We start from the raw sequence: 14,791 nt of genomic DNA, 5'->3' as shown, positions 1-14,791 counted from the left end.
TTCCTAATGACCTTTCTAGACTAATAGATGCTCATCCTTTCTGATCAATAGACGTCCAAGTGACACGAGATAGGTGGAACCCAATCAGATGGTGTAACGTGAATATTTGTCTTTGAGCCCCTGTCTCTGCACGTGAGGAGAAACGGTGGGGGAGCGGAGGGAAGAGGAGCGGGCATGTGACTCCAGCCCACCAACCGCAAAGCAGGAAGGATGTGAGGGGCTGGGTAGGGAGCTGTTGTTGATGGTGGACCTGTCTAGCTGAACAAGTCAATGTATGTATGTGATATTTGGTTATACGAATAAACTCCATTTGAACGGGAGAAGAGGAGTGTGCGTATTTGTGTTAATGTGTGTACGGGCAAGACGCTGTGAACTAGATCGTCTCATAGCTAGAAAAAACTGATGCACGGTAAAGGTTAAGAAATGAATAATGAGAATAATAATAAGAAAAGGAGTAGAGGATATAACAATAACTCAGGTTATGAAGAAAGAGTAATATGAAAACAGGACAAGAGAGACAAAAAAATGAATCAAGTTTTGGAGTTGAAAGGATTAGATTAGATTTTCTTTTTGTGGGGGAAAAAAGGAAGGAAAAGACAGATGGGGGGGGGGGGGGGCTTTTGGTGCCCACCAGTCTTTGCACCCACCTACCCCCACCCACAGTGATTTTTCTGCCGGGTATTAAGGGCTTAGCTGTGCCATAGCAGAATCCTGCGGCCTAACAGACGCTGTCAAGCCAAGGTCACTGGATTTATGCAGCGCTGTGGCCAGGGGTGTATGATTATCTCATATGTGAAAATGACTAAACAAAAAGGCTGCATGGTGTGTAACACTGGACATGCTGTCTGCCAGCAGTTCACAGGGTTGGAGGCCTATAACATGTCACAATCTCATTTGGATTAATTGCTTTAATTTACACATTTTACAAATTTTGAAGTTAAAAATCAACAGGTTGATATCTTTCACAGAAGGGAAAATGTGAAAGAGGGGTTTAATTTAAATATTTATGGCTGAACTTTAGAATGTGTGTATTTAAGAGGAGGATTTCAGTTTTAAATAAAATAAATATATTTAACTGTAATACTCTACCTTCTCCAGATTGACGTCAGCCTCCACTATCTGCTTCAGCGCGTGATGAGGAAGTGATGCATTGTGATGCAGGAAGTGGGAAAGGGTCTCGTTGTCTCTTAAAAAGTCTTTCAGCTTGTAAGCTAGAAAAAACAAACAAACAGAGAACATTAAGTCAACCAACTTTGACACACAATCCCCCCCTTTGATAAAAAAAAAAAAAAAATAAGGCGTCTTTGTTTGGTTGTTGATCTAAATATGCAGTTGGGTTCCCAGAATGAGCTGCAAACCATGAAGTCTCATAAAAATGTGTGTTATAAGTTATAAAATATATCCTGGCATGATATGACTACTGAGAATTCATAACATCCCTCAATATACTGACTTGCCAAGAAAATATATCAAATTCTCTGATTATTCCCATCTGGAGATTGTCTAACCAGTGAAAACCCGAGTGCAAGAACTATGTAAAACATCAGTAATTAGTGGACTCGAACTCACAACACAAACATTTATCACTGAATTAAAATTTATTTATTTGAATGCCGACAACTTCACAAACACAGACGCATACTGTCGACTTTGTTCTCGGAGAGTTTTTTGTGCTTCTGTTGCATTCCAGAGAAGTCAAATCGTTTAGCTGAATCTGGCTTGAGTCAGCTCTGCGGTTACACACACACACACACACACACACACACACACACACACACACACACTTCACTCTTCTCCTCAGCTCAAGTTTTGCACTCAACCGGGGTTACTACAGGACGTTCCACTTTGGTCTAGATGCTGCCCGACAGTCTTCCTCTCTTACTCTCTTCCTTCCTACCCTTCTCTTCCTCTTTCACCTCCTTCCCTGTACCGTAGGCGACTTCTTACACAATTTCTCTCTATACATTCGCTTCTTGTCCTGAGACTAATCCTAAATGTCGGGTGAAACTAGTTAAGCGGAATCATGAACAGGAATAGCTCCTGCAGCACACAAGCTGCTGGTGTACGACAGACTGTTATTTTGGTTATTAAGAGAGCTCTCTCTCTAACTGTTGCATAACTGCATGTTTTTATGTTTGTGCGGCTTGATGCATCAAACTTAACTGATTATTTCTTAGCCTAAAGAGGTCCCTGTGCTCTTTTACTGCCCTAGATTATTAAGATGAATACATTTTACAGAGAAAGACTGCTCATTGCTCTACTCTACTCTGCCCTCCCACAGTCTGTTTACAAATGAATAATGTTAAATTAAATTTGGATTGCGTATCTTAAGATGTCATCCTTCTTTTCCCTTCCTTCCCTCTCCAGTAAATCTTAATCTGCTCTGTGTCTTTTATGGTTATCAGACGACAGACACACAGACACACAAACACACGGGATATACATTACTGCCACAGAGCTGAACATCTCTTGGGAGGAAGTGAAAGAGAACAGAGTGTTTCAGTGTGTTTCAGTGTGTTGAGGAGGGGGGGGGGGGGGGGGGGGGGGGGGGGGGGGGGGTGTCATGCGGTGTCGCTCGACTTTACTGCCTCTGTGACTGAGCACTAGTCTTTCTATGAGCCTCTGTGCATGTGTGTTTATAATTGTGCACCTGTGTCTGTGTGTGCATGTGTGTGACTTCAGGTCTCATGGGTGAACAACAAGGGAGTGCTAATAAGGTCTAATCACTGTCCCAGTAGGAAATCACAGCTCCCATGGAGCACTGCATCCAAAAGGTCCTTGAGGACAGACCACACTGCGTGGTTCAACCTTGTTAAAATGGAAAGTCTAGCGGTTGTGTAGTCAGCAGAGGTGCGTGTGTGTATTTCATTTCCTTCTTTTATCTTATCTGTGTGTTTGTCTTAATTTGCACTGCCTAAGTGGTTTAAATCCTGTGTTATCACGAACAGCAAGGTTTTTAGAAGTAAGACAACATAAGAAGTAACTGACCTTATCGTGACCTTATCTCATGTTATATCATGTTTGTTTGTGTGTGTGTTTTTCCAATGTTGGTGCCAGCTGGCTACAAGGGCGAGCCTTACAGTAACACTTATATGTCTGCACATGTTTCTGCTGGTGCCTATCTTATTTCAAATTAAACAATTATAACACACACCTTAGCAATCAAGTCTCATCACTGGTCAAACTGGTCCATAAACAGGCTAAAATGACTGTGGACTGTGGAACCACATTTAACATAGCTTTGTTAACGAGCATAAAGTCACATTCCTGATTGATAATTGTCTTCATACAGTCAGGTCAACAAAAGACGGCTGCTGTGCAACTTTGTCAGCAGTGAAATCAACTTGTAGAATGACAAGAATCAAATGGAGTCTTTTAAACCAGACAGCCAAAAGAAAGATGGGAAGATAGGAAAAACCTGTGAAAAGCTCAATGTTGACAGACTATCAGACTATATTAATCTCTCATCTATTCATCTATTTTGTGTTAAGACAACCTTTTTCATCTAAGAAATGTTGTATGGTCCTCCTGTTCTTTAAATGTTCAAATGTCTGTTAATCTTCCTTTCATCTATCCACCGAGTCGTTCTTCAAGGATCCATATATCCTCTGTGATTTATCATCCCTCTACCTGACCCTTCCCAAACTCCCTTTGTTTTCAATGTAAATCTGACCCTGTCAGCTGCTGAATTATTAACCAACACGTGAGGACCTCCACTCTCAGCTCTTTGATCCATGCTGTTATTCCTATAGCGTCAGTCTGCAGCAATGCTCTGTTTGCTTTCTCCTGCATCATACATGACTACTGTCCGTGCTCCACGTCAGTGATTCTCTCACGTGGATTAGAGATAAATGCAGAGTGGTACATGGGATTGAGCACTACCAGATCCATGTGCATTTAGAAATCAATTGTGATGAAATGCACAGATGTACCAAAGCCTCCATAAAATAATAAGAGTCTGAATAAACCACTGACCACTGGCTCTGTTCATTCCAATTAATATGTAATGACCCACTGATAGTAGATAAGATGACGATCTATTACAGTGCTCTACTGTATACTGCTAACAAGATGGACAGGAAAGACACAATAAGAGAAGAGAACATCACACACCAGACAATCAACATTCAGAAATATTAACAATTAAAAATGAAAAACCAAAATTTCCTTTCATTTCCTGTTATGTGTAATGGCTCTCCTTTTTCAGGCCATGCTATGCTTCGTAGGATCATTGCATAATGTAATGTACCTTTGGGCTAACTGGGCAGACGGTAGCCACAACAACAAGGACCTTGATTGTTCTGTTTAGTTGCATAATTTCTGATGGTGGGCTCTGCTCAATGCACCCTTACATTAGGGTCTGATGTAAAACCAAGCTAATATTCCTTTATTTATAGAAACTTAATGGACTGATCACATGTGTATCAGAGAAATATTGCTGTAGCAAAGCAACACTAATGGAACAAACAAAAGTGCCGCCAGTCTAATTAGACTCTCTCATTTCACTATAGCAATTAACTGAGGTCAGTAGTTACATCACTGCTGTTTGTTGTTCCTGCGCTCTATCCTGTAGTGCCCTTCCTTGTGTTATTATCCCCCATTTTATACAGTATTAGTGTTTTCTTTTTCATAACATCAGTACATGTTTTCTACTTTCTTTTTGTCTGGGTTGTCACATGGCTGGCTGGAAAACAGAGATTGCTCCCAGCATGCCTCCCATGCCAGGAAAAAAAAGGGGAACTGAATTTAAATGAAAAAATATTTTTTACCGAGCAAAGTTCATGTGTTTGTGAAGTAAACTAAGTACTGAGCTCAACACTTCCCTCTTCCTATTTTCAGTTTGCTTTGACCGAGTCAGCACAGTGGAGTCATCAACAAGCTGTTATTTTAGAAAGATGACCTTTCTCTGCTCCACAGCAGCCAAGGTCATGATGACGAGTCCCCTTCTCTCTTTCAAGGTGCTCTAACAGCATAATACTAAAATTTAAAATAATTCTTGAGCATGTTATGAAAATTGATGGCAGAAATTGCATAACTTTATGCATTTTTATCAGTGCCGCATCCTTGATCTGTCAACGTAGACAGGAAGCAGCGACATTCCAGTTGGGACCACTTGACATTTTACTACCAGATCAGTGCTGTGATTGTACAATGATTGTCAGGGTGGTGCACAAGTTTCTGTTTTTCCTGTTCTGTACCAACAGTGGGGCAAGGAAGTGCAACACCCACTGGCTTTTAGGAGATGGGCCCACCATGGCTGGCGGGCAGTGATAAGGACGGTACAAGTTACACCCTCAACACTGCTCTGTAGACTCTAACAGCTGTTACGTCAGCTGCTCTGCAAAAGTGACTGTGACAAATCAGTTTATCTTGGTTCTACTATGTCCCTGATCTTTTTCGTTAATTTATTCATCTGCTAAGCTAAGCTTCATTCACGTTGTACAAATTAAGAGATCAAAACAACATTGGAAACAAGTATCTTTCACTTAACTTGTTAAGATCGGCATTTATGCAGTGGTGACAGTTGAGGATTTTTGGGAGACTAATGTTTCAATAAAGGATTAAAAAGCAAATACCTAGAAAACACTACGCGTTCTTGAATCAAACTTTTCATGAAGCTGAAGCTCAGAAACGATATGTGAATAAACTGTAGATGTGACTCATTGACACAGTTAGTTTACGTGTGCATGTGAAGCTGTGTAGGAGTTTCTCTTTATCTTTGAATGAGCATACAGGCAAGAAAAAAATGGATAAGTGGGTGATCAATCTGATCAGTTGGTCATTCAGAAACTTAATGCAACACAAAACAAGCAGATAATCAAACATATGTCCTTACGAGCAGTGTTCTTCTGCAGCTTCCTGAGGGCCCTCAGCAGTCCTTTGTAGCCCTCGTAGCTCTTATCATTCTGAGTGTAAAGCAGGATCTTCTTGGCATCAATGAACAGACGGGAGATTCTGATGATGATGAGACAAGAAAGAGACACGATTAGAAAGACTGTTTCACTCATGTGGAGTATTCAACATCTGAGAGGATCTTTTCGCAGTTCTCGTAAAATAATACATTTTGTGAATGTACCAAAATGATTAAATATAAAAAGATTTAAAAGTATTAATACAAAATTGCACCTAACTCATTTTTCTTTGCAGTAAGTGAATACTTTGAATCAATGAAAGCAGTGCATCGATTGAACTATGAATCAGCAAGAGGGCCGTGTTACTCACATAGAATCATTGAAGTTTCCCACCATCCCGGGACTTTCTCCAGGGGTAGGATTGCGGAAGCAGGGGTTGTTAGCATTACAGATGATTCCTTGTACCCAGGGCAGGGTGCCGGCTGAGGGCATGGCCTTGTTAGGGAAATGGCCTGGAAAGATATGCATTAATAATGGAATTAATATCAGTAAAACAGAGGGGAGATTGTTAAAATGTACAGACATCATAAGGCCTCATTGGAGAATAATGATGACCAGTAACATTAGTCATTCTTGCAAATCAGGTAAATCCTTCCATTTTAATTGCTTTGCCCTCTAACTAGGCCTTCTGTTATTCTACTGTTCTCTGCACCAAACAAACCTAAACCCTGAAAGAGATTATTTATACTTTGTGTAAATAATCATCTGAGCTGTTTTAATGACAGTCAAGAGACCCTTTGGCTAAACCATTGTTAAACCATTGTTAAACCAATTACCAACCCTTGACAACAAACTCGCTACAGCCCAACAAAAAGGAATGAAATCAAAACTGTGTGAAATATTTCCACAGAACTGGGAATCACCCAGAAGAGTTGTTACATTACAAAAACAGGATTTTCAAGTCATTTGGAAACTAACACGCAGACTTTAACCATTGCCACTACCGCCTTTTGGGAAAGCTTTTAAAAAGCATGACTTTATCTTTACAATTGAATGGTCTCTTATCAGCAGACTTTACTGCTACTGCTGCAGTTTATTGAAGTTTACCAGCAATTATCCTGAAACGATAAGTATTCAAGACAAGAAGGGGGTCAGGGAGTTAACCCATTTCTACTGAGTTCACTGGGTCAACTGGGCATAAACATGGGTATAAACTATCATTTGTCTCAGGTGTGTGTGTGTGTGTGTGTGTGTGTGTGTGTAGCTTCGAATGAGTTTATTAAAAATGAAAATGTTTTTAAGAACTTCACTGAATAAATAACTGGAAAAAGATCTCTTGAGAAACTCAGGTGTCCTTCTCACAAGAGAAATACCTATATTTTAAAATGCTGATAGGATTTTTTGTGCTTTCAACCAGTCATAATCTTGAGTTGAAACGTGGTCAGAGTTGTGAAACCAGCTCTGCTGGCGAATGACATTGTAATTCCCTGAAGGTCCTATCACATGGTCAAATAGTGCAAGCAAATATTGACAAATCCAATAGATCCTTCTGTGACAACAACATGTAAACCTTGGACGACTAACTTCATGATTTTACCAAGAAACCCAAAGAGACAAACACTTTGTCTAAAATTAGATTTCACCCTTGTGTTTGAGTGAGATAATGGCAATAAATTAACACATTTTTGGATTAATACATTAAAAAAACACCAGACGCTTGTCTTAACAACAACATTATTGTTTTGAGACTTTTAATATTGGGTGCATTGTCTATTTCAATTAAAAAAGAGGAAAACAGCTGTCAACATCTTTCCCTTCAAACACGAAGAAAGAAAAGGAAAACCCTTCTTATTCTATTCTTGATTCTTTCAATGTGTGTCCTGAAGTAAACCAGAACCACCCCTCCCTCCCTCCCTGCCAACTTACATTCATGTTGCTCATAGGGTGGATAATGTATTCGCACTGAGATTAGGATGAAGAAAATGAACAAGGGCCAGATGATCTCAATCAGCAGCTGGATCTAAAAAAAGGAAGACAAAAAGGATGATGACAGAAGTTAATTAAACACGGCTTTGCACTCTTGAAACACAAAACACATGCGGGAGATGAGTTAATCACCCCAAAACAGTGACAAGTCATCCTTTGTGCTTAATCATTTTTGTCTCTCTACAGTTAAACTACAGTAATCTTTACTGCTTTAGAAGAAAAAAACACATCCTCATGAGTAGTATATGAGTGTGGATGGGTGGGTGGAGGGGGGGCTGTCAGCTGTCGTTCATTGTAAACAATAATCCCACCATGAGTCTGAGTACAGTATATGGGTTAATAAGGGGAGACAGAAAGAGAGGTCTGTGAGGTTTAGAGGATGGGTTTGCCCATCTGGTCCATATGGCTTCTGTTCTTCAGCTGTCTGTGTCTCATCCGTACCCAGCATGGCAGACATGCAGTGTGGGGATAAAGAATAAAGACACCCTCTTAGAGAATGTACTCTATCCCTTTGTTGGGAATAACTGGACTGAAAGTCAAGCAGCCGCAGCCGTCACTTTGATGAGAGCTTTCTGCTTGATGGACAAATGGCTTAATTGTTTGCAAATGAGACTCCTCATTCAAACACAAAGAAACACTATACTACAGCCCTGAACTGAATTTGATTTACATAACTGTGAGTGTGTGGGCATCAACCAGCACAAGATGGTAACTGGATAATGGATCTGTCATGTAAATGTATCATCATCACATCTTTAACTGAGTCACAACACTCAGTAAAGCCACTTGGACTGTTTCTCCTTCCGAGTGGCTGGGGAAGAGAATGACATCATCTCCATTGTTGGGGGTTGCGTATGCGTTAGAGCCATGCATTTTAAATGAGGAAACACATCAACTTCTTTGTAAAGCATTTATGACCACGGCATGAATTTTTCCAGTACCGATGTCATGTGGTGCTGGAAAAAATCATCTCTGATTCAAAGTTGACCCACAGAAAATGTGACTGAGACAAAGGATTTACAGGAAATCCTACAAGAGAAAAGACACCCCTCCATTTTCATTTTTAGTCTTTTTTTTGTTGACTGACCTAAAAAAAATAATTGCAGCTAACTTCAAACAAGAGGACAAAGCAGCCAAAGCTAAAGGGTTTGCCTAGCAGCATACATAACTGAATATATTTGAGACTTGTAGAAGAAAATGAAATATAGACTGTATGTGATATCTTCAGCATTCAATAGTGGAAACCACCAATGTTTTGAGAAAGTGCTGAGAAACATTTGTAAGGGATAGGAAAAAATGTAAAAAAACAAACAATGAAAAAGCAATACATATATAAAACAGCACAAATAAATAATTTACTGTTACTTACAGTCTGTCTCCGTCGGTAGGTGAAGTTCTTCCAAAGCAGTAAACCCAGTTGAGTGGAGACTGCCATTTTGCCGTCTTCCCAACCTCACTGAGCACGCTTCAGCTCCTCACTGTCAACCCAATAAGACAAAGAGAAGACAGTCAAGCTACTGCAACTTCTTACATGAGCAAAAGGTAAACCAAGAGTTCAAAAAGCCACTGAATAAAAACCTTTCTCATGGTAAAGTAGCCGCAGATTAGACAGCGTCAGACAACTAACCCTCTAAATCCAGCTTTGTTCCCTTTAGAAAAAAGATGTGGTTTCCAAAAAAATGAAACTTCCAAATACAGTGATGTCAAAACATGATGTGAAAAAAGAACAGAAAGTCATTGCATCAACAAACCATAAACCGTAGACATCCGATTGTACCACATATGGCTCGTGATCATGTAACGCTACGGTATGAAAATCAATACAGAGTCACACAAACTAAAAGAAACCTTTTCATAAACAGGATAATGGAACAAAAAGCAACACAACAAGCATTGTCAGGCTGGTTATTAACAACACTTCACCTCAAAACTAAATCTCACAGGAAAAAAAGGAATAATTAGTGACAAAAAATAATCATGACGACAGATTCACCTATCAATCAAGTTATGTTCCGCTCTCAAACGCAGACCAGCCGAATGAACGGCAAAACTCAGCAAATGAAGTGGACTGATGACTGAGGAAGGCTGATAACAACTGAAGATTTGCAGATATTTTCAGGTCCACTTGATGTAGACTCATCTGTCCAAAGGTCAAGCTACAGTTAAACTGGGGGGGGGGGGGGGGGGGGTGGGAATGAGTGGGTGGTGGCCTGTTTGAATGTGGTGAAAGTTATCATCACAATTTTCACCTTGTTAACACCTCAGTGTCTCAAACACACACACACACACGCACACAATACTACATTTGATGTTAAATGTTAAAGGGAAACATCTCTCTAGCTTCACATTATCTAAACAAAAAAGCAACTGATTTAACAGCCTTAAAGGGTTAACGTGAAGTAACGTGATACACTTTTATACTCTTCTTTTTACTAGACAATTACTAAAATGACATGAGATTCATTCAAAACAGTGTTGGAGTATAAAATATTTCATGGCTATTTGCTTTTTTTCTATTTGTAGATTCAAAAGTCATTGGCCTTGTACTCAGACCTGTTTTATGCAACACACTCACTGATCAGACCACCAGGTCAATCCTTTAGACAACAAACTTTAGGGGAGAAGACCAAAATACACTGATACGTATTGCAGTTTTTTAATTTATTTAAAGTTTCTTTGTTCACAAGGCTTACTTTGTTACCTGGATAACAAGTAAAACTACGAAAGTTAAATCTGAGATGTCAATATTCTAAGTTTAACTCGGCTAATTTTGTAATCCTGTTTTATGAGACAGTCACCTGCTAAAATCAGGTCAACCAGCCAAGACTGAGATACTTAACTCCTCTATTAAGGTCACTGTGGTTTACAAGACTTGAGGAAAACATACAGTAAGCTACCGGTAAAAAGTTTGGACACACTTTCCCACTCAAGGAAACGGGAAGGTGTGTCCAAACTTCTGACTGGTACTGTGACTCTGTCCTTGAGAGAAACATATGTAATCAAAGCGCTGCAATGCAAACATTTACTTAGCTTTACAGCAGGTCATGATTACCATAATAGCCCTTATCATAGTCAAAAAGAGCTAATTAACATGATTAGTCTATGTGTACGTCCTTAACTAAATTACACGCAATATTTTTGAGGTTTTAAGGTTGATTGTTAACTCGGAAGTTAAATTTAGACTTTCTTAACTGGGACGATCAAGGCTATTTTGTGTTTATATCCTTTATACAGAGAAATACAGAGTTTAACGACAGGATGTCAAGGACACAACGATGTGCAAATAGTTGTCTCTCCACTGGTACAAAAAAACGGGTTGTTGATCATTTGCTTGTGGGCTGGAAAAATCTCCGGCCTAATCAAATCATTAATCCACTTTTCTATGGTTTTACACCAAATTTTCTCTGATGCAATCATAAAGACACAGTTGTTGCATCTGACCATTTCCTCAGCAGTCTCCACTTACTCGCAGACCGAAACTAATTTCTACAATCAATGCCAGAATGTATGCCTTCTAGCGTTGATTGTGTTTTCTCTCTGACAGTGAGGATGACTATGATTATTACTAGACTAGATAAATTACTTGTTTTAAAATTCACAGAAGACTAACGTTACTCCTGAAATACTGACTTACTTATCACAGACTTTATCCAAAGTTACATACAATTGGCCGTATTAAGTAAATCCGCTGGAATGTATGATATGTTGCAATAAAAACAAACAGGAACATCAGGATCCACAAAGAACACCGTGACCCCTGTACAATATCTGTTGTGCTGGTGCATCTGTTTTCTCTCTGAGTCATTTAATGGCAGCACTAACTGCACAGCATATTTAACCGTTTCATTGAGAAACAATGTAAAATACCTGCTGTAAAACACATGGTTAAAACAGATACTCACTGATACCAGTAAATTCAATTTAACATTGCACAAGCAGATTAGGTGATTTAACAAGGACCCTAGAAATCACAACAATGCCGTTATTGCTGTGAGCTTAAAGACAAAAACATCGTCGGTACAAGCTTTTTCTTACAAATCAACACATTTCTACTTAAAAATCCCCTCCAGACATGTTTTAAGATGTATGTAAAATGCCCTACTTTGAATAATAATTTGTGTCTGATATAGTTTTTCCACAAAAAAAAAGTTAAATTATCTTGTTAAAATCCTTAAAATGACATATGTTCCTTCTCCCTCATTAAAAATCGCAGAATCAAGACATTCATTGAAACATATTTCATCACAAAAGTTTCAACTGCTGGACACAAGATATCTCCTACTTAAATACAAAGTCCATTCTCAGTGTTTGTGCACTGCAGATATCAAGTTTGCACATCACACTCCTGTAAGTTCAATATTAGACCACAATTGGCTTCCAAAGTATTTGTGATGTCAGAAATCATGCTTGTAGACCCGCTCGTAAAATCACATTTTCAGCTCAGCACGGAGAAACTTTCCACTTTCAGCAGATGAATGTGAAAACAGCTTTCTAGTGTCGAACTCTGCACATAAATCATCCTGCACAGTGAAGCTAAAACAACTCTAGGAACGAGAAGCAAAACACATTTTTCAACAGAGGGGGACTTTAAATTCATGTATTCACTATACTACTGCAGAAATCCTATGAAATGAATGAAGGAAAAACACCACCTACATTTCAATACCTCGGTCTGCAATGTTGCTGTATATGTGTGGGTGGACTAATGTATATGATTTACACCTTTGCTTCATCTGGCAGACATTAAATGGATTTTTCCCTCTCTCTTCCTCATTATTCTCTACACTACAGGCCATCAATTTTGATTTCTGACAGACATTTTGTCTCTATAACTCTCCCACCTTCGTGTGAGGATCAACAATAACACCGTGTTTATTTCCCATTAAAAGACTTGGATCTTCATCTCAACCGCATCAGTTTTATTGTACTTTTTTGTGGTCATAAAATCATAAAGATAAGCCCAATATGACGGCTCGAGACACTTTCAAAGCGTTTATCCTCCATTAACTGTATCGTTTTGATAAAACCTGAGATGAAAATACATCCTATGTTGAGATCGGAGGGGTTCTGTTAAGTCCTGAGCAGCCCAAATGGTGCAGAGCCAGGGCGCCTCTAGTGGTGCTCACAAATATCTTCATTTTTATACTTGTTTACCATCAATCCTCGCTCACGTGTTATATTCACACTCATACAGGATCCCCCCCCCAACTCTATTGTCTCCGATTTTATCTGAATGCACTTGAAATGCACGAAAAACAATCAAGTTAAGACCAGTTTGTTTTTTGTCAGAACGAGAAAAGACGACATGATAGAGATATCGTCGTTGCTGTGCACAAGAGATTTTTTTTTTCTTCTTTAAACCACGAATGAAACCAGAAAGCAAACGCATGTCGTCGACGTTGCACCATCACGGCAGGCATGCACATTATTAAAAATATCAAAAACAAAACATATTATTGCACTGACCACACATACTTTTCTAAAAAAAAAACAAAAAAAACAGTGAAAACCCATAAGAATGACGGACAGACTACAGCCAGTTGTTATTATAAAGCAAAATGTTTTGCATTGAAACAAATGTCAACATTATGACAGACTGACAAAATTAATCGTCTGTCTGATTGACTGACTTTTTGTTTCATTGTTCTATTGAACTGAGGTTACTGTCGGTCATTCTGCTCCGCGATGCTGACCCACAAACACGTCAAGCTACCAGAAGTTAGCCACAGGTACTTTCAGCATTAAGCTCCTAACATGCGACATGTGGAAAATACATGCTTACATCTACCGAAATATCAGTTTATAACCTTTAAAATCATAATACTTTGGACGTAAACGGAAGAAAAAAAGATATCCCCTTTATTTATCTTATTTTAATATGATACTTTGTATCACAGACAAACGTTGTGACAAAGAGGTTTTTATTTTTTGGAAAGATAACCGGAAGCTCCTCGTTTCATTGAGGCTAACTTAACAAAAGTGCGACTCATCACAGCAGACGGTCGGAGAGGATACTGTTATACACAACAGAGAAAAAAAACAGCAGCCACAATTTTTGTCATTTTACCAAATAATCAATATTATCTTGACCATATCACGACCATTCAGCACATTGCAATTCCTGTTAAATTGTTCGACGGTAAAATGAGACAACTTAACTAACAATTGCCAGACAGCAATTAACATTCAAAAACGACAATTATTTGGTTTTTGTACCGTTAATCACAGAAAGCCTGCATGAAAACATTAAGTTGAGAAAATATGAAGAGAAAATGACATATAAAAAATGTTTTAACTGTTACACGGTGCCATAAATCTCTTAGAAGACCCAACAAAGAAACTCGCAAATCCCCCCAAAAAACTCAAAACAAAACTCCAAACTCACCAACCGTTATCCTGAAAACTGTGAATATCCACTCTTTCTCTTCTCATAAATTGAAATTACTCTTCCAGAATTAAAAAAGAAAAAGACACAATTAAACTGTACTCCTCTACAGTTACGATCCTCCGCTGCACTGTCTCTCTGTGTCTGACAAAAGTGTTTTTTTTTTCACCAGCAGGGTTTTATAGCGCTGCTTGATGCGGAGCAGAGCAGAGGAGAGGAGAAGCAGAGGTTACTAACGGTCACCGTTTGTTGCTGCTCCCATATAAGGCAAGCACGTGCGGAGTCAAAACATCTCTTAAAGGGCCAGAGACACCTCACCAGCACATCCATTCACTGGGCTGCTGTTCAATTACTGTATCAAGAAATATGTAGGAACATATAATACATAGAAAACTACTACTAATACTACCACTATAACAACAACAACAACAACAACAACAACAATAATAATAATAATAATACACTTTATTTATACTTCATTTTATAAAACAAGTTACAAAGTGCTTTATTGTTATTGTTAAAACATTTAAGTACTATAATAAGGAATGTAAAATCAGACAACTGAAAT

The 14,791-nt window shown here is 38.8% G+C and overlaps 1 protein-coding gene across 2 annotated transcripts in view; it reads right to left on the bottom strand.

The window, feature by feature from the left end:
- The window catches only part of LOC121907764 (phospholipid-transporting ATPase ABCA1-like), a 42,428-nt gene extending 27,999 nt beyond the window's left edge, over positions 1–14,429 (bottom strand). For both annotated transcript variants that reach the window (XM_042427389.1, XM_042427390.1), the window contains exons 1-6: positions 14,224–14,429; positions 9,208–9,316; positions 7,779–7,872; positions 6,223–6,364; positions 5,837–5,955; positions 1,090–1,211 (exon numbers count right to left, since the gene is read on the bottom strand). In XM_042427389.1, the coding sequence (XP_042283323.1) occupies positions 1,090–1,211; positions 5,837–5,955; positions 6,223–6,364; positions 7,779–7,872; positions 9,208–9,273 (543 nt within the window). In that variant the 5' untranslated portion in view covers positions 9,274–9,316; positions 14,224–14,429. The remainder of the gene's footprint in view (positions 1–1,089; positions 1,212–5,836; positions 5,956–6,222; positions 6,365–7,778; positions 7,873–9,207; positions 9,317–14,223) is intronic.
- Between the last annotated feature and the right edge of the window lie 362 nt (positions 14,430–14,791).

This window comes from Thunnus maccoyii, chromosome 2 (assembly GCF_910596095.1).
Source record: "Thunnus maccoyii chromosome 2, fThuMac1.1, whole genome shotgun sequence".
Taxonomy (NCBI): Eukaryota; Metazoa; Chordata; class Actinopteri; order Scombriformes; family Scombridae; genus Thunnus; species Thunnus maccoyii.
This window is presented reverse-complemented; position numbering and strand designations above follow the sequence as displayed.